At 35.0% G+C, this 18,899-nt stretch overlaps 1 protein-coding gene across 1 annotated transcript in view; it reads left to right on the forward strand.

Annotated features, from left to right (window-relative positions):
• Window positions 1-18,899, forward strand: part of ETNK1 (ethanolamine kinase 1) — a 65,688-nt gene that overhangs the window by 27,603 nt on the left and 19,186 nt on the right. The window contains exons 3-4 of the mRNA XM_036113101.2: window positions 8,550-8,690; window positions 11,862-12,004. Of these exons, the coding sequence (XP_035968994.2) occupies window positions 8,550-8,690; window positions 11,862-12,004 (284 nt within the window). The remainder of the gene's footprint in view (window positions 1-8,549; window positions 8,691-11,861; window positions 12,005-18,899) is intronic.

Consider the following 18,899-nt stretch of genomic DNA (forward strand, 5'->3'; position numbering starts at 1 on the left):
TCTCTTAAGTCTTGTTAAGAACTATATTCTTTTTATAACTATTTGATTAATTTATTTAACTAAAATTTTTTTTGGTGGAGGTGCTGGGCAGTGAACTAAAAATTTCTTTTTACCTGTAAAATACATGTAACAATTTACCATCTTAATCGTTTTTAACGTATACCATTAGTACTATTAAGTACATTCACATTATTGTGCAACCTATTTCCACAATTATTTTCATCTTACAAAACCAAAGTTTTTTTTTAAAGATTTTATTTATTCATTTGAGAGAGAGAGAGAGAGAGAGCACAAGCAGGGGGGAGAGGCAGAAGGAGAAGCAGACTCCCTGCTGAGCTGGAAGCCCAATGTGGGGCTCCATCCTAGGACCTGGAGACCATGACCTGAGCCGAAGGCAGACGCTTAACCATCTGAGCCACCCACGCACCCCGAGAACTAAAATTTTGTATGCCTTAAACTGCAACTTTCCAGTTCTCCCCTACCTCCAGCCTGGGCAGCCATCATTCTACTTTCTGTCTGTATGAATTTGACTGTTGTAGGCATTTCATAAAAGTGGAATCACACTTTTTGTTTTTTTGTGATTGGCTTATTTCACTGAGCATGGTGTCTTCAAGGTTCATCCATGTTGTAGTGTGTGTCAGAATTTCCTTCCTTTTTAAGGCTAATACTCCATTTTATGTGTATATACTGTAATTTGTTTATCCATTCATCCATGGATGGACATATGGGTTGCTTCCACCTTTTTGGCTATTGTGAATAAGATTGTTATGAACACAGGTGTACAAATATCTTTTCAAGACCCTGATTTCAATTTTTTTGGATATATAACCAGAAGTGGAATTGTTGGATCATATGGTAATTCTAGTTGTAATTTTTTGAGGAACCACCATACTGTTTTCCGTATCAACTGCACCATTTTACATTCCCACCAATAGTGCACAAGGCTGCAGTTTCTCTGTATCCTTGCCAATACTTATTATTTTGCTTTTTTGATAGTAGTCCTCCTAATGGCTATGAGGTGTTATATCACTGAGATTTTGATTTTCATTTGCCTAGTGATTAGTCATATTTAGCATTTTTTCTTACGCTTGTTGGCCATCTTATGCTTGTTGGCTTCTTGGGGGAAATGTTAATTTACCCGTTTTCTTCTTTTTTTAAAGATTTTATTCTTAAGTAATCTCTACACCCAACATGGGGCTCAAACTCATAACCCTGAGATCAAGAGTCTCAGGATCTACTGACTGAGCCATCTAAGAGCCCCTGTTTACCCATTTTTTAATTGGATTGTTTATTTTTTGTTATCAAGCTGTTGTATTTTTTTTTTTTTAAGATTTTTAATTTATTATTTAACAGAGAGAGAGACAGCGAGAGAGGGAACACAAGCAGGGAGAGTGGGAGAGGGAGAAGCAGGCTTCCCGCCGAGCAGGGAGCCCGATGTGGGACTCGATCCCAGTACCCCGGGATCATGACCTGAGCCGAAGGCAGACGCTTAACACCTGAGCCACCCAGGCGCCCAAAGCTGTTGTATTTTATATATTCTGGATATTAAGCCTTATCACATATATGATTTGCAAATATTTTTTCTCATTCTATAGGCTGCCTTTTCACTCTGTTGATTTTGTCCTTTGATGCAGTTTTAAATTTTGATATAGTTTACTTAATTTTACTTTTGTTGCCTGTACTGTTGATATCATATCCAAGAAATCATTGCCAAATCCAGTGTCATGAAGCTTTCTTCCTTTTCTTCTAAGAGTTTTATAGCTTTATTTTTAAAAAATTTTTTAAAAGATTTATTTGAGAGAGCGAGTGGAGTTAGAAAAAGAGAGTGAGCATGAGAGTGGGTAAGGGGCAGAGGGGAGGGGAGAAGCAGACTCCCCGCTGAGCAGGGAACCCGACGCAGGGCTAGATCCCAGGACCCTGGGATCATGACCTGAGCTGAAGACAGATGCCTAACCGACTGAGCCACCCAGGTGCCCCAAGAGTTTTATAGCTGTAGCTCTTACATTCAGATTTTGATTCATTGAGTTAATTTTTATGATGTAAGGCATTTGGATATCCAGTTTTCCCAACAGCAGCTGTTGAAAAGACTGTCCTTTGCCCATTGGATGGTCTTTGTACCCTTATCGAAAATCATTGCCATAAACTTGAGGGTTTATTTCTGGACTGTTTGTTCCATTGGTCTATATGTATGTCATTGTGCCAGAACCACACTGTTTTGATAACTGTAGCTTTGTAATAAGTTTTGAAGTAAGGAAGTGTGAGACCTCCAGCTTTATTCTTTTTTTTTTCAAGGTTGTTCTAGCTGTCTGGGGGTTTCTTAAAATTACATTTGAATTTTAAGATGGGTTTTTCTATTTATGCAAAAAGCTCCACTGGGATTTTGGTAGGAATTGCACTGAATCTATAGATTACTTTGGGTAGTATTGACATCTTAACAATATTAAGTTTTCCAATCCATGAACATGGGATGTCTTTCCATTTATTTGTGTATTTAATTTTTTTTGGCTGTGTTATGTAGTTTGGAGTATAAAAGTCTTTCACCCTCCCTGGTTAAGTTTTTTTTTTTTTTTAAAGATTTTATTTATTTATTTGACAGAGAGACAGTGAGAGAGGGAACACAAGCAGGGGGACTGGGAGAGGGAGAAGCAGGCTTCCCGCCGAGCAAGGAGCCTGATGTGGGGCTCAATCCCAGGACCCTGGGATCATGACCTGAGCTGAAGGCAGACGCTTAACCATTGAGCCACCCAGGCGCCTCTCCCTGGTTAAATTTGTTCCTAAATATTTTATTCTTTTTGATGCTGTTGTAAATGAAATTGTTCTCTTAATCTCCTTTTTGGATTGTTATTGTTAATGTAGAACTGCAGCTGATTTTTACGTGTTACTTTTGTATTTTGCAACTTTGTTGAATTCATTTATTAGTAAAAACTATTTTTCTTAACAAAGACATTCTTCACAAATTGCATGTTTTGTTGAGGCCCCATTTATCAAAAATTTTAGATGAGTATGGAACTTGTAATTAGGACTTAATTTTTTTTTTTTTTTTTTTTAAAGATTTTATTTATTTATTTGAGAGAGAGAATGAGAGAGAGAGAGAGCACATGAGAGGGGGGAGGGTCAGAGGGAGAAACAGACTCCCTGCTGAGCAGGGAGCCCGATGCGGGACTCGATCCAGGGACTCCAGGATCATGACCTGAGCCGAAGGCAGTCGCTTAACCAACTGAGCCACCCAGGCGCCCAGGACTTAATTTTTTAAAACTCTTAGCAAGGCCTAGTTTTCTGTAGCTGCTGTGCTTGTGGTTGAACTATACTTGTTATTTCCATGAAGATATTTGTATTATACATAGATTTTCTTCCTTCTTAATTTTGCTAAGAAAAGATAGACCACTAGTTCTAAGATTCATAGAAATTGACTTGAATTCTAGACTTTAAGAGAAAACTTATACAGGGATGCCTCGGTGGCTCAGTCAGTTAAGCGTCTGCCTTCGGCTCAGGTCATGATCCCAGGGTCCTGGGATCGAGTCCCACATCGATCCCCTGCTTCTCTCTCTGCCTGCCTCTGTCTCTCTCTCTCTGATAAATAAATAAAATCTTCAAAAAAAAAAAAAAAAAGAAAAAAAACTTACACAAAATGTGTCTTTCTTGTCAAAGAACAAGTAGTATTTCAAATGGATGGTCACTTTGTTTTTATATAGCAAGGTATTAATTTTGTTACAATTCTTACTATATGAGATTTAGAAAAAATTCAAGATAGGTTTATTGTCAGGTAGATTAAAATCTAATATAGGGAGGATCCCTTGGTCTTACAATAAGTTTCTAAATCTACTCTGAGTCTGTTGCCAAGATAATGACTCTCATTCATCTAGTATCTGTTAAAGTACCTTCTCCAAGTGCTGAGTGTTACAAGAGGTAAAAGAATAGTCTTTGCCCCTTATAGGATAACTTAATGGTAGTATTTATCAATAGGGTTGATAAAAAAGTCTCAATTATTGCTATTATTATTTGGTGCTGTTCCATTTTGAATTCTGTGGGAAAATGCTACAAAACATTTTAAATAACACTGAATACACTTTTACCTATTATAGATATGATACTATCATTTAATACTGATTTTGTTCCTTATATAATCTAATTTTATCAGTGTACATATAGATAGGGCAAATATATTTGTAATCTACTTTAAAAGATATTAATCATTAGCTCTTAAGTTCTATATCTAAATCTTTGATGTAGATTTTTTTTTAAAGATATTGTTTATTTATTAGAGCGAACTTGCACACAAAATCAGGGGGAGTGGCAGAGGGAGAAGCAGGCTCCCCACTGAGCAAGGAGCCTGATGCGGGGACTCCATCCCAGGACCCTGGGATCATGACCTGAGCCCAGTGCAGATGTGTAACTGATTGAGCCACCCAGGCATCCCTTGATAGAGATTTTTTTTGTAAATAATACTTTTGCTATAGTATGGTCATTAATATTTTAGTTTGTTTTACATTTGAGTAGGTATATATTAGTTTAGGCAGACTTTTAAAAGATTTCATGTAAAAGTAGTTCTATTTCATCTGTAATTTCAGAAATTTGTTTAAAGGAGAAAATTATATTTGATAAATTTTTTCAAGATTTATTTGAGAGCGAGAGAGGGAATGTGCACGTGAGCAGGAGGAGGGGCAGAGGGAAGGAGTCTCAAGCAGACTTCCCACTGAACGTGGAGTCGTTTGTGGGGCTGGATCCCAGGACCCTGAGTTCATGACCTGAGCTGAAATCAAGTCAGATGCTTAACTGAATGAGTCCCCCAGGTGCCCCTAAAGATTTTATTTTTTAAAAGTAATCTCTGTACCAACCATGGGGCTCAAACTCACAACCCTGAGATCAAGAGCCGCATGCTCTACCAACTGAGCCAGCCAGGCGCCCCATATATTTGATAAATTTTTGATAAAAATCACTGTCATTTGGAAAGCTTTACTTTTGTAACTTCATAGTTTATGTCTATTTACTGTTTATTGTAACTGGTAGGAAATTGGTGTGAAATGGGAAGTCAGTCTATAGGATCTTTGCATGTGAATGTGAATGTGAAGTTCATGTTGTCATTATTAAACATAAAGTTTTCAGTTGATTAAATTTTTACATAAGTTTTTTCTGGTATTCATACCATGTTAGATTTGAAGGAGAACATCAGGGTTATACAATAGGCCAGTAATTATGTTTTTCTTTTATCTTTTTTTTAAAGATTTTATTTATTTATTTGACAGAGAGAGACACAGCGAGAGAGGGAACACAAGCAGGGGGAGTGGGAGAGGGAGAAGCAGGCTTCCCGCTGAGCAGGGAGCCCAACATGGGGCTCGATCCCAGGACCCTGGGATCATGACCTGAGCTGAAGGCAGAAGCTTAACAACTGAGCCACCCAGGCGCCCCGCCCCTTCAGTTTTATGTAGCATGGATTTCACCTTTCTTTCTTGTCCCAGCTTTCCTCTTCAAAGTTTTAAAATCAGTTCTTACTGGCTTAAAATATGTCACATACACACTTGTATCTGTAAAACATATACATACACACGTATATGTATGTATATATGTGTGTATATACACACACACCTATACACACACACCTGTACATATACACTCCTTTGTTTTGGTTTTGTTATCCTCTGACTACTTTTTCATCAAGTTTCTTTTTTTTTTTTTTTTAAATATTTTATTTACTTATTTGACAGCACAAATAAGCAGAGAGGCAGGTAGAGGCAGAGGGAGAAGCAGGCTTCCCGCTGAGCAGGGAGCCGGATGCAGGGCTCATTCCCAGGACCCTGAGATCATGCCCTGAGCTGAAGGCAGATGCTTAACCAACTGAGCCACCCAGGCGCCCCTCCTCAAGTTTCTTGATGTTAAAGTTTTCTTGATGTTAAAGTACCAGGTGTTCATTTGGGCCCAGCTTTCTATGTATATATGAGATTGGCTAAAACTAGATTTTTTGTGTGTATATTCTTTTTTTTTTTTTTTAAAGATTTTATTTATTTATTTGACAGAGACACAGTGAGAGAGGGAACACAAGCAGGGGGAGTGGGAGAGGGAGAAGCAGGTTTCCCGCTGAGCAGGGAGCCCTATGCGGGGCTCGATCCTAGGACCCTGGGATCATGACCTGAGCTGAAGGCAGACGCTTAACGACTGAGCCACCCAGGCGCCCCTGTGTGTATATTCTTGTAGACATGAATATGTGGTCTTGTGGAAGGTCAGTCAAACAATAATTAAATTTTATGTAAAGCACTGTTGGCTAATTTGTTTGAGAGATATGAACCAAGGCACTTATTCCTAAAAAGATTGAAGATTTTGATATTTTGATAATGTATTAAGCCTCTTGATAATTGGAAAATTCATTTATTGGTACATACAACTGAGAATACTGAGTTTAAACATGGGTGGATCAAGGGACTCTAACATTGTCATTAGGGGAGTATTACTCTTCTGTTTGAGTCTGTTAGCTTTATATTCTGGCAAATTTTCCTTAAGCGTGGCAATTATAAGGGCGTCTGGCTGGCTTGGTCAGTGGAATGTGAGACTCTTGCTCTCAGGGTTGTGGGTTTGGGCCCCATGTTGGGTTTAGAGATTACTTGAAAATAAAACCTTAAAAAAAAGGATGGCAATTATAATTATCAGCAGTTGCAGGCTTATCTGATCAGTTTAGTCGTGATGGGAGGAGGGTAGGGAGCAGGGGCGTTCTTCTAATAGCTTCAACCAGAGTAGCATCAGTCACAGTCCTGAGATCAAATCCTTTTGGCTTAGTTTGGGTAACATGCTCAGAACCAATCACTGTGGAACAAATATAGAAGGCTGGAATGCTCTGGGCCAAGTCTGTGTCATCTTAACTCCTAAAATTAGTGCTGCAGATAGGATAGGGAGTTAGGATTGAGGTCAGCTCTGTATGAACCACATGAAGTAAAAATAAAGGGGATGGAGGTTTCTCCAAAAGAAAATCAGAACTCTTTTGTTACTATAAACCAGGTAGAGAATATTCTCTGTAGTATAAAAATGTGTATTTAATCACAATACTGCAATGGTAGATTCTCTGTGTGTCTTAATTGAGCAGTTCTCAAATATTTTTGCATATTTAATCCTTTGAGACCTTTTTTTTTTTTTTTTTAGAAGGGGGTAGAGGGAGGGGCAGAGGAAGAAGGAGAGAATCTTAAGCAGGCTCCATGCCCATCGTGGAGCTGCTGTGGGGTTGATCTCACGATCCTGAGATCATGACCTGAGCCGAAACCAGGAGTTGGATGCTTAACTGACTGAGCCACCCAGGTGCCCCAGGTAGCTTTTAAATATCTTGATGCCTTGGCTGTACGCAAGACCAATTAAATCAAAATTTCTAGGGGTAGTACTTATGCCTCTGTTTGTATTAAGTTTCCAGTTTGATTTCAGTATAGAGCCAAGCTGCAGAATTGTATCATTATATCAGTGTTTCTCAAACTTTACAGTGGATTGAGATCACCTGGAGATCTTGTTTAGAATGCAGAGTGCTGGGGCCCACCCCCAAAGATTGTGATTCAGTAGATCTGAGGTGGGGCCTCAGACATTCCTAGGTGGTGCAATGTTAATAGGTCCTAGAACTGTACTTAAAGAGCATTACATTAGGGCGCCTGGGTGACTCAGTCAGTTAAGTGTCTGCCTTCGGCTCAGGTCATGATCCCAGAGTCCTAGGATCTAGCCCTCCTTCGGGCTCCCTGCTCATTGGGGAGTCTGCTTCTCCCTCTACCTTTCGCCCCTGCTCGTGATCTCTCTCTCTCTCTCTCTCAAATAAATAAATAAAATTTTTTTTTTTTAAAGAGCATTACATTAGCTTGTGAGCATCTTCCAAATTAGCCAGTTTTAAGTTCTTTAATTTGTAGATTACTATTAAGTCATTTTCGCACCTACTAGTCTATACAGGCTGTTTGGTAACTTATTTCTGTTTTGTGTGCTTATTCTTATGTTAGCATTTGCTGTTCTTGGTTCTACAGATACAAAGATAGCATGGATACAAGTATACACAGTTTCAAATTATTTTATTGTTGAATCAAGATTGATTCTGACATCATAAAATCTTAATGTTCAGGAAATTTGTCTTTAACACAGTTACAGAAATTAACTTCTATAACCCATTTATCTGCCCAGTTACCTTTTTACTTTAGTCCCCTTTTGTCCTTTAACCTCAGTGACTGTAGAGGATCAAAATTCAAAATGTATCTCTGATTAATGTCTAATATGGGCCTTGAAATCATTTATAATTGTGTATTGGTCCTAACCATTGTTTATGTAATCAGAATAGACGACCTGCTTCCAGACACTCAACCTCTTTTGGACACAGTATTTATTCACTGAATTAATTGTAGGTGTTTCTTCCTACTGATGCTTTAAACATTTGTTTGCCTCTCCTTGTGAGAGTTGACTTGACAAATTATTTTGAATCTTGTATTAGGTAAAAATGAAATCGTGTTATAAAATGAATGCACACCAAGTTAGTTTACTCATGAGTAGACATGAACCCTATGATGCTTAACATTTTCTTTTTATGCTGTTTTGTTTTAAAACAGGCTAATAGCACGTCAGCTTGCTAAAATCCATGCTATCCATGCACACAATGGCTGGATTCCCAAATCTAATCTATGGCTAAAGATGGGAAAATATTTCTCTCTCATTCCCACAGGATTTGCAGATGAAGACCTTAATAAAAGGTAAATTTACTTTTACATTTGAAATCGTTTTACCTTGTTTTGCTATAAAGTTTCAGAGATAGCTTACAAGGTTTTTGTGTATATAATCTGGTTTGGTTGTTGTCTTTGCATTTGATTAAATTAGCACTGATTTATTTGACTCTCAGGTGGCACTACATTAATATAACTGTCTCTCTCCCCCAGCCAACTCAAAAACAAAACAGAACAACAACAACAACAACAACAACAAAAAACACCCTACAAAAGCCTGGGGTAGGGGTGAGGAGTGGGTAGAGGTGACCAGCCAAGAAACAAATATAGAACAATTATTTGGAAGTAAACATAATATAATGATTGCTATGAATGGTACTTTTTGCACAGAATGAATTGGCCATGGAACCCTTTTTAAAAGAATTCTTTTCAAGCTGTTTTAAATAGGCCTCGAGATTTGCATTGGGACAGTGTAGTAATATTAGAGTGTGAAAAAGGTTGGATTGTCTTAGTTTACTGAGACTATACAAGTCCTAGATAATGAGGTTGAAAATTCAATTACTGGAGTCTTACTCAGCTTTTGTAAAACTGACTCCCCAGGTTCCAAGTAAGGTATTTTATTATTTTTTATTAAAAAAATTGTAACTTAGCATTTAGAATCTAAATTATATGAACATGTTTTTATAGTGATTACTACTAGTACAAAAATTAGGAATTCTCTTTTCTCCTTTATATCTAAAACATACTCCCAACTTGTATTCAGGAATTTTTCATTTTAAGAACAGTAGAGACAGGCAGGACCTATAGAGTTTTTCTTGTTTCTTTTTACTTATTATAATTCATTAGAGAAAATAGCTGTATTGTTCTGTTGAGTTATTATTTCAGAGATTAGTTTGATTCACTCAGTGTATGTGTTTTTATTTGCAGGTAGTTTGTCAAACTTTGAATTTGATAGGGATAGTATACCCTTTTAACTGGGATAGGCAAACATCTGTAAATGTGTCCAATGTGCTAAATACTCAAGAAATGACAGCATAAAACAACAAAATCCTCTTTTGAAATAACTATTTTATTGAAAAAATTTATTGAAAAATTTAAAAATAATGAAATACATGGCAGTAGTGAATGTATGATTTTCTTGACTTTTTTTTTTTTTTAAAGATTTTATTTATTTATTTGACAGAGAGAGACACAGCGAGAGAGGGGACACAAGCAGGGGGAGTGGGAGAGGGAGAAGCAGGCTTCCTGCCGAGCAAGGAGCCTGATGTCGGGGCTTGATCCCAGGACCCTGGGATCATGACCTGAGCTGAAGGCAGACACTTAACAACTGAGCCACCCAGGCACCCCTGATTTTCTTGATTTTTTAAGATAATGCAGAGTTCAGAGGCAGTATTGTATTGTGTGGGTTAAGAGTACAAGACTCTGGAGCCAGACTGCCTAGGATGAAGCCTTAATTCTGCCAGTTAACAGTTCTGCTGTGTAACCTTGGGCAAAAGTAAAATGGAAATAATAAGAGTAGTATATTTACCTTTTAGAGTTTTTTATGAGGGTTAATTGAGTTATTATATACAAAGTATGTAGGACAGCGTGCAAAAAGCACCCTGCCCTAATAGATAATATACAACTAAAACATTAAAAACAATTAAAATATTAAAAATCTGGGGGCGCCTGGGTGGCTCAGTCGTTAAGCGTCTGCCTTCAGCTCAGGTTGTGGTCCCAGGGTCCTGGGATTGAGCCCCACATCAGGCTTCCTGCTCAGTGGGAAGCCTGCTTCTCCCTCTCCCACTCCCCCCGCTTGTGTTCCCTCTCTCACTGTCTCTCTCTCTCTGTCAAATAAATATAATCTTTAAAAAAAAATATTAAAAATCTGTTTCATATTCTATTCCTTTTTGTTTGTATGTGATTGTAATTACCATGTTCAATCCTTTCAGTTCTATTATTTCTATTCAGCTCTGTATCTTTTAAATAGACTTTTGAACCATAACACCATCTTGAAAAGAGTGTATAAGGATTACTTTTGGTAGCTGTGTGTAGAGAAGAATACAGTAGTGGGAAAATACAGGCAGCAACCAACTGAATAGGCAAATTCATTAAAGTTAAGTTCATTGATAGAGAATCTTTATTATATTATAAAATGGAAAAGTAAGGCTATAATTTGAGAGACTGTAGAGAAAGAATGAAGAAAGCTAGGCTTAAAGTGTTAAGGGAAGACAAAGCATAAACTAACAGCAATTTTGTAAGCCAGATGGTGCTATTGATGAATGAGTGGTAGCACTCTATTTTGTTTCATTTTATTTTTATCAAATGAATATAAATATAGTGTAATAAATAGTACAGAAGAGTGTAGAATTAAAAAGCCATGATCTCCGGGCGCCTGGGTGGCTCAGTTGGTTAAGCGACTGCCTTCGGCTCAGGTCATGATCCTGGAGTCCCTGGATCGAGTCCCACATCGGGCTCCCTGCTCAGCGGGGAGTCTGCTTCTCCTTCTGACCCTCCCCCCTCTCATGCTCTCTGTATCTCATTCTCTCTCTCAAATAAATAAATAAAATCTTTAAAAAAAAGCCATGATCTCCAATCCTGTTTGCCACTCTACCTACCATACTTCCCAGTCTCACTACTCTGAGACAATTTCTATAATAGATAATGGAGTATTCTGTGATATGATAGTCAAAGATAAATGTCTGATGATTATCATAGAATTGATTAGGTTTATCAATAGTAGATCATGTCTGTTGACTTCGATAGATAAATTTAGCTGACTTGTACTGCATTCACCCTTCAAAGCTTGAAATAGATGTTTTAGTTCTTTAATAAACTGTCTTTATAACTTTAATATACTTAAGCCTCTTTTTATTAAACTCTCTGTGTCTTGGAGATAAATGTAAAACATTTAGAATAGTGCTTAGTAAATGTTAGCTATTAAGTATATATATTACTTTCCTTCCCCAATTTTGTAATAATAGATTTTTTGCCTTTCTGTCCTGCATTTTAACTTGCTTAGTTTCATTTTATTCATATTCAGCTCATTAAGTAAAGATTTTCCTTTATTCCGACTTTTATAATAATTGGCTTGTTTTAATTCGGGAGTCTATGCAATTGAATGAAAAGAATTTACTAAAAATAGATTTTAATCTTTAAACTTGAAAAAAGTCATTAATATAAACAATATATAACTCTTTTTTTTTTTTTTTAAACTAAAAGGTTCTTAAGTGATATCCCAAGCTCTCAGATTCTTCAGGAAGAAATGACTTGGATGAAGGAGATTCTTTCCAACCTGGGCTCACCTGTTGTGCTTTGCCATAATGACCTATTGTGTAAGAATATAATCTACAATGAGAAACAAGGTAGGTATCTGACCTTAGCAGTAAGTAAAGTTGATTTCTTTGATGTTCTTAATGGTCCTTTGATCTTTGTATCAGTAAATTTAATTCAGATATAAGGATTAAAAACATTCATGAAGTCTTTAAAGATTTTCTTTTATGTTATAAAGTCATGGTAACTGTGCTAAATTAGGAATATATATTCTCTATATATTTGTATAAAATATGTTTCTTAGAAAGTTTGGTTCTTGTTAAGAATTTTAAATGAAAAATGATAAAATGACTTTGTTTTTAAATTTAACTGTGAAACCTATTTGGTAATTCATGGTTTGAAAATGTCCCTGCTTATAATGGGGGTTATTGAAAAACCAACTGACATTGCACTGCTCTTAATAAGTATAGAATTTTCTCAGTATTGGGAAGGACAGCAGTATTAGAAACAAATTTGTCTTCAGGTTTTCTATTACCTGTTTATTCTGATTTGTTCGATATTTTGATGCTAAGGAGAGAGCCACAGGTGGAGGAAATGTTACTTGTACTGGTTGAAATTTATATCTATTAAAGTAGTAATCAAGAAGCTTTGGTAAATAGTTTTAACATTTTTTGAGGTATAGATAGTGATACATTTTGGTGAAATGTTTTCTGTGATCATATCTTGCTGTATTCAAATTCTCTGTTTCCATATTTAAGAGACACTGGTTGTATTATATTATTGGATAAAGTGGTTTGAGGTTTGGTTGCTAAAACATAGATGCCCCTTCAATGCTTAATTGAAATTTGAAAATATAATTTTGGTTGAAGGATTATTAATTCAAAAAGTTTGAAACTATGAAACTTGCATTTTAAAGGAAACCAGTTTTGAGTATAGTCATTATAGTTGGAAGATTATTTTCGATCAAGATTGTGTTTTTGTGAAGATACTAAAGCCAAACAATTCTGATTTAATGGTCATAATTCTATGAAATTACTATCATGACCATTCTTAATAGATTTTAAGTTGAGACTGTTCTAATGCAAAGGCTGTTAATATTTGTAACTGACTTTAACTTGAAGAAAATCAACCAAAGAGCACTGTCAAGGATGGTAGACTGAAGCACATATTCTTAAAAACATGTTTGAGTACGTTTTATATCTTATAGTATGGATTAGAGATTCTATTTCTTAAAAATACATTGAGCTGACATCTTTATTTTGAATATTATGAAGTCTTTGTGTGGAAGCATTTTTTTAAAAAAAACTTAAGGTGTATCCTAAACCATGGAGTACTTGACAGTGTCCTTTATTATTTATTGTCCATTTATCTTTTCTAATTGCTATGTATATATTACTTTATATACTAGTAACCAAATCTCAATGCCATTTGTGAGACAGAAGTATTAGTTATACATTAAAGTGATATATTAGCTTTTTTAAGTTCAGAGCAAGACCAAATAACACATTCTATATAATGGAATTTCAAGTGAGGGACTTCATCTTACGTTTGAAGTGGACACTCAGCTTTATTTTTAACTGCAAGTTAATCAAAGAGAATCTGTTATTTCCTTTGGAATATATTTTAACTTTTCATATTTTTATTTTATAAGTTTCTTTTGCATATTCATTTCACAGAGCAAACTTATAAAACTAAAATATAAGGGACCAAAAAAATCAGATTACTTTGTCGTAGGTATTAAAAAAATGCATTTTTACTTTTAATCAGTTGCCTATCTAAATTGTTTATCAGTGATATGAAAAGTCCTCATATTTCCAAACAAAATCTTTGTTTCAGTTTGACTCTTAAGATTTCAAGACTATCATTTGCTTATTTTACCAAGAGTTAGCTAAATCATATTTTTGTGTCTAATTTTTCTTCCCTACACAGAAGAATGAATTTCACAGTTCAACAAATGTAACTATTTTGATATATTTTTTTAGAGTTTTCCTTTCTTCAAGAAGTCTATTGTGTACCATTTGTTTCTTCTTGTCTTTGTGGTTATATTTGTGTGTTATGGATATGTTCTTTTTCCTTACCAGTGGTTTTATAGTGTCTTTTAGGAAGGCAAGTTTGGACTTTATGGCATCCATTAAAAAAAAGAATCAATTGCTATGTGATTAGTTGATACATAGCATTAAGAAAATACGGTTGGAATGTTCAAGTAAGAATCTAAAACTCATGAGAGTGTGGCAAGAGCTTTGTTCTGTGTATTATCTAACTTTCAAATTAGGAGCTAATGGTTTTGAAGTAATATAACTATGACATATTTGCCTTTAGTTATAAGGAGAAGATACCATTCCTTGTGCTTAAAAAATTGTAAACTCTATAAATTTAGTAAATTTAATGAACAAAAAGATTGTAGCATTAGTACTTAGAGCTGCAATCTCAAGGAGGATAATTAAAATTAGAAATAGGGACTGCAAAAGTTCTTTACCTTAACTGGTTAACTTGTTACAGTATTTAAAAGCCAAGGGTGAAGTCTTTGGAGGTTAAAACAATTTCTACATAGAACAAGTGATTAAGCTGCATATTATATTCACAGATGTGTTTAATTTGTTATCACTTGTTAAGTCATTCGTGTGATTTGAGTTCAGGACTTCACTATTTTGTACCCACTTGAGTTAAAAATATGTAAACATAATAAGATGAAAGCTAAGGGATTGGCTTTAACATCATCAAGGTTAGTATCTCTCTGGTATGTTTCAGACCCTTCATTTCTCAGAAGTGCAGATTTTAGTTAAACTTCATGAATTTATACTGGATCAACTTGTAGTCTCCGTATGTAATTTTCAACCATAATAACTTAGATTTTGTTTATTGTCACCAGGTTAAACATTTCTAAGTCACTCTTTTTTTTTTTTTTCCTAAGTAACTCATAAAAGCAGATGTATTAGAGCTTAGTTACAACTAAGAGAAGTTAGAAAGAATGTACATGTTGGAACCAGGCACACTTAGGTTCACATCCCTGCTCAATCACATATAGAAGTAGGTGATACTAGATAAATTATCTTTTTTTTTTTTTTTTTTTTAAAGATTTTATCGTTAAGTAATCTCTTACACTCAGCGTGGGGCTTGAATTTACAACTGTGAGATCTAGAGTCACATGCCCCACTGATTGAGCCAGCCAGGCATCTGCATTTTATCTCTTTATTAAGTGTTTATATTTGATCCTGACTTTCTGCACCAGAATCACCCAGGGTACTTGGAAAAAAATGTAGGTTTTGGGGTCCCATCTAAGACTAACTGAGCAAGAATTTCCGTAAATGGGCTTAGGAATCTGCATGTTTAACATGTTTCCATGCAGTGTGTATACTTTTTGATAATCTAGAACTTTTAATTTGCTTTATTTCTAACTTAGAGGTAATATCTACTTCAGATGGTTGCTGACAAAATTTTAGATCATGTATATAAAGTGTATAGCATTGGAGTAGGTACTTAGCAGCTCAGAGCTGCTGCTATTATAATAGGGGTTGGCAAACTTTTTCTGTAAGGTGTAGATAGTATATATTTTTAGGCTTTGTGTACAGTATTACAGTCTCTGTTGCAACTCTTCAGCTCTGTTGTAGCACAAAAACAGCCATAGATAATACATTAATAAATGTGAGTGACTGTGTTCCACACTATTTACAAAACCACACAGTGGGCTGGATTTGGCCTGAGCATATATAGTTTGCCAACCCCTTTATTATGTTTGCAGGATGCATTTTACAATGTGCTTGATTCTGAAAAAGTGAAAATAGTTACTATAAGCCAGTGGTTGACTATGTCTTATAGCTAGGGGAATTATGGCTCATAGGTATGAGATGACAATTCAGTTTGTCTTTAAGTACAGCTTACAGATTTTATCTTAACTATAACTTGAGTGAGTAAAGTTTAAAAATGTATATATGTATGTGTGTATGAATATATAAGTACATACTTATACACACACACATACACAAAGACTGTGAGCACCTGCAGTTTATAGGCTTCTGCACCTGGGAATGTTACAGGAGATGGTAGGCATCACAGGAAGAAATACTGCCTCTATCTGTTCTCACCATGTCAGTTGACAGGACACAGGAATATAGGAGAAGAGTGAGCTTCCTTTCTGAAGGTAATGTGGTAGCTGTCAAGATTTTTGAAAAGTTAGTGCCAGGAATTAGGTGGTTGGTAAACAGCGGCCCCATTCCTTGCCTTCAGTGAAATGACATCTTAAAAAGGTAAGGAAAGAATACTTAATGATATGATGATAGAATTTATTACATAATAAGAGAACCAGAAGCAGTGTTCTTGCTTCCAGAGCTGTGAGTCATCTTTTAAATTAATCATTAATTTAAAAAAGAATTTATATTAAGTAGAACAAATTGTAATATTGCTTATAGACTGACTTCAATTCTAATATAATTTCAACTAACCCTTTAACTGCTGCCATGTTAGAAGTAATTGCTAAAGCTTTTGAGTATGTTTTCTCATGTCTTGGTGCTCTGTCTGAATGTTTATTGGTAGCTGTTTCATTTCTTTCTCTCTCCCCATTTCTTCATTAAAAGCTTATATAAAGATCTAATATAGAACTTTAAATTTCGGTAATGGCCGTCATTGATTATTTTCCCTGTCAGTGAAATACAAGATGCTGATTTACAGCTATTTAAAGAAATACACATGAGTGGAAGAAAAAAGGAAGCTTTTTATGGGAATTACAGTGTAAACCAGGGTTTTCTTTAGAGTTTACACACTGTAAATAGAAAATGTGTGAGGCACCATTCTCAATCACTCAGTTGGCTCTAAATCTTACCCACTCTAGTTATTAATTCAAAGATATTGTGGTTTGGTTGTTCCATTGATATTTTAATGACATAGTTTTTTTTGTTGTTGTTGTTGGTTTTGTTTTAAAATTTAAGTAAATACAAATTTATTTTTGTATTTGGTGACCTGTATTTTCCAAGGTGGAGTTTTTATGAAGGATAGTCTTAACCTTGTTTTAACTTGTATTCTAGATTACTATTTAGCATCAAATAAAATATCCTTAAATAAGGTTATTAAAAGCTTAAAGGGACTGTAAAAGCCTAAACTATTAACTAAACTCTTAAGGAAGAGCTGCCTAAAATAGTTACTAGTTTAGTGTTTTTTCTTTATTTACTCATACGTTCATTCCCACTATATGTTCAAGCATATACGTGGATAAGAATGTCAGAAATGCCATACTTGTTTTTAGTGTTTAATGCTTATTCCTTCTTCCCTACCACCCATTTAAATAATGTGTGTTATCACTGTGTCTCAGCATTCTATGCAAAAACCTCCATTGATAAGCATTTTAATACGTACTGTGTGCTAGAGATTACTCTGTGGATTGCATGATTAAAGATGAAAGGGACCTATTGTCCTTCCAGGAAGCCATATTCCATGTAGTGGAGGAGTCAGATCATGAAATAGATATTTACATTCAGAATGATGAGTGCTGTGGTGAAGGTATACAGGTACTACTAGACGCCAGAGTGAGGGATGAAGGGAAAGTTTCTCAGAGCAGAATATTCCCTTTCTCTGTATAAGAGAAAAAGCAATTTGCTAACAGTAGTGTAATTGTGGTTATTTTTTCTCTTTGTTCTCTTTCTGCCTTACCTAATGCTGCAGAGCAAGTAGAGTGACTCGAAAAGGTTTTCAAGTTCTCATATTGGTTATTTTGCTTTTTATTTTTATCCTTTTCTCCTTAACAACAAAATAAGGGGATCCAAACAAATGTAGCATGTGAATTTTATAGGCTTAGTTAAATAAACTAATTTTTTAGGTTTTAAAGTACTTCAAAAATTGGCCGACTGTTTTCAACTACACTGAGATTTGAACAATTAAACTCAATAATGTGTGGATTTCATTTCTGTGAAGATATGCAGGAAATAAAGTAATGAAAAGAAAAATGTAGCTTTTGAAAAATCCAGGTTATAATTTTATTCATTAATCTTATGATTTACCCATTATGTGTAGTCAGTGTGCTAATTATATAAAGATAAATAATATATAAGCTTTGCCCTTAAAGCAGTGCTTCTTTACTCTTTTAGAGGTCAGGGATCCCTTGAGAATCTGGAAAATTGAGAATGTCCTCAGAAAATTAATATACACATAAAATTTTGTAAAAAATTTTAAGGAGTATCATTTTTTTTCCACCCTTGAAACCTCAATTAAAAATTCATGTCTTAAAGAATTAACAAGATAGTCGTGCCATCTGAGCTATTAATTCTTAATAGTGATGTGGATGTTCCTCTAAACAATTGGACATTTTAGAAATCAGAGTTTAAATTTGTACAAGAAAAAAGTTCAGTGTATTTTCTGTTAGTAGGAAAGCATTTTCCAGTAATTTGATTTTTCTGGCACCCAAAATAAGTGAAGTAGGACTCTTTAATTTTATTTTGTTGCAGAAGATTAAATTTAAGGTTGAGTTCCACTTTGTTTGCAATAGTTTGAAAAAAGAATAGTTAATGCAGATTTTTTTTTTTTTTAAATTTTCCTTTTAAGCTTTGTGTCTTGTAAAATGTGAGTTTGCCAAATTTTCTTCATCTGCTACAGATTAGGTATGCCATTGTTGCTGCCATGTGGCGGCGCACCCCGTGCTTCTTAAACGCACTGACTGGAGGTTTATCGCATCACTTGTTCACATGCACGGAGCCTGGTAACAGCCTCATCTGTATCTTGTTAGCTTCATTTTCTTATTTTTTAAATTTCATTATTTATAAACTCAACATTGCATTTAAAAATAAAGGCTAGTTTTAATGAATTAATGCTACTACAAAAAGTCATTGCTAAAATTTTCATACTGAAACAGATTTTAACTTTTGTTAAAATGATCTATGCTTTATTTAAATTGTATTTACAAGCAGGCATTTTTACCTGCCATTTTAACTGTATTTGCCAAATTCTAAATATAATTTTGAAAATTGAAATTGAAGCTTTTGTTTATGTGGCAAAAGTAAGCTT

This window comes from Halichoerus grypus, chromosome 6 (genome assembly GCF_964656455.1).
Source record: "Halichoerus grypus chromosome 6, mHalGry1.hap1.1, whole genome shotgun sequence".
Lineage (NCBI taxonomy): Eukaryota > Metazoa > Chordata > Mammalia > Carnivora > Phocidae > Halichoerus > Halichoerus grypus.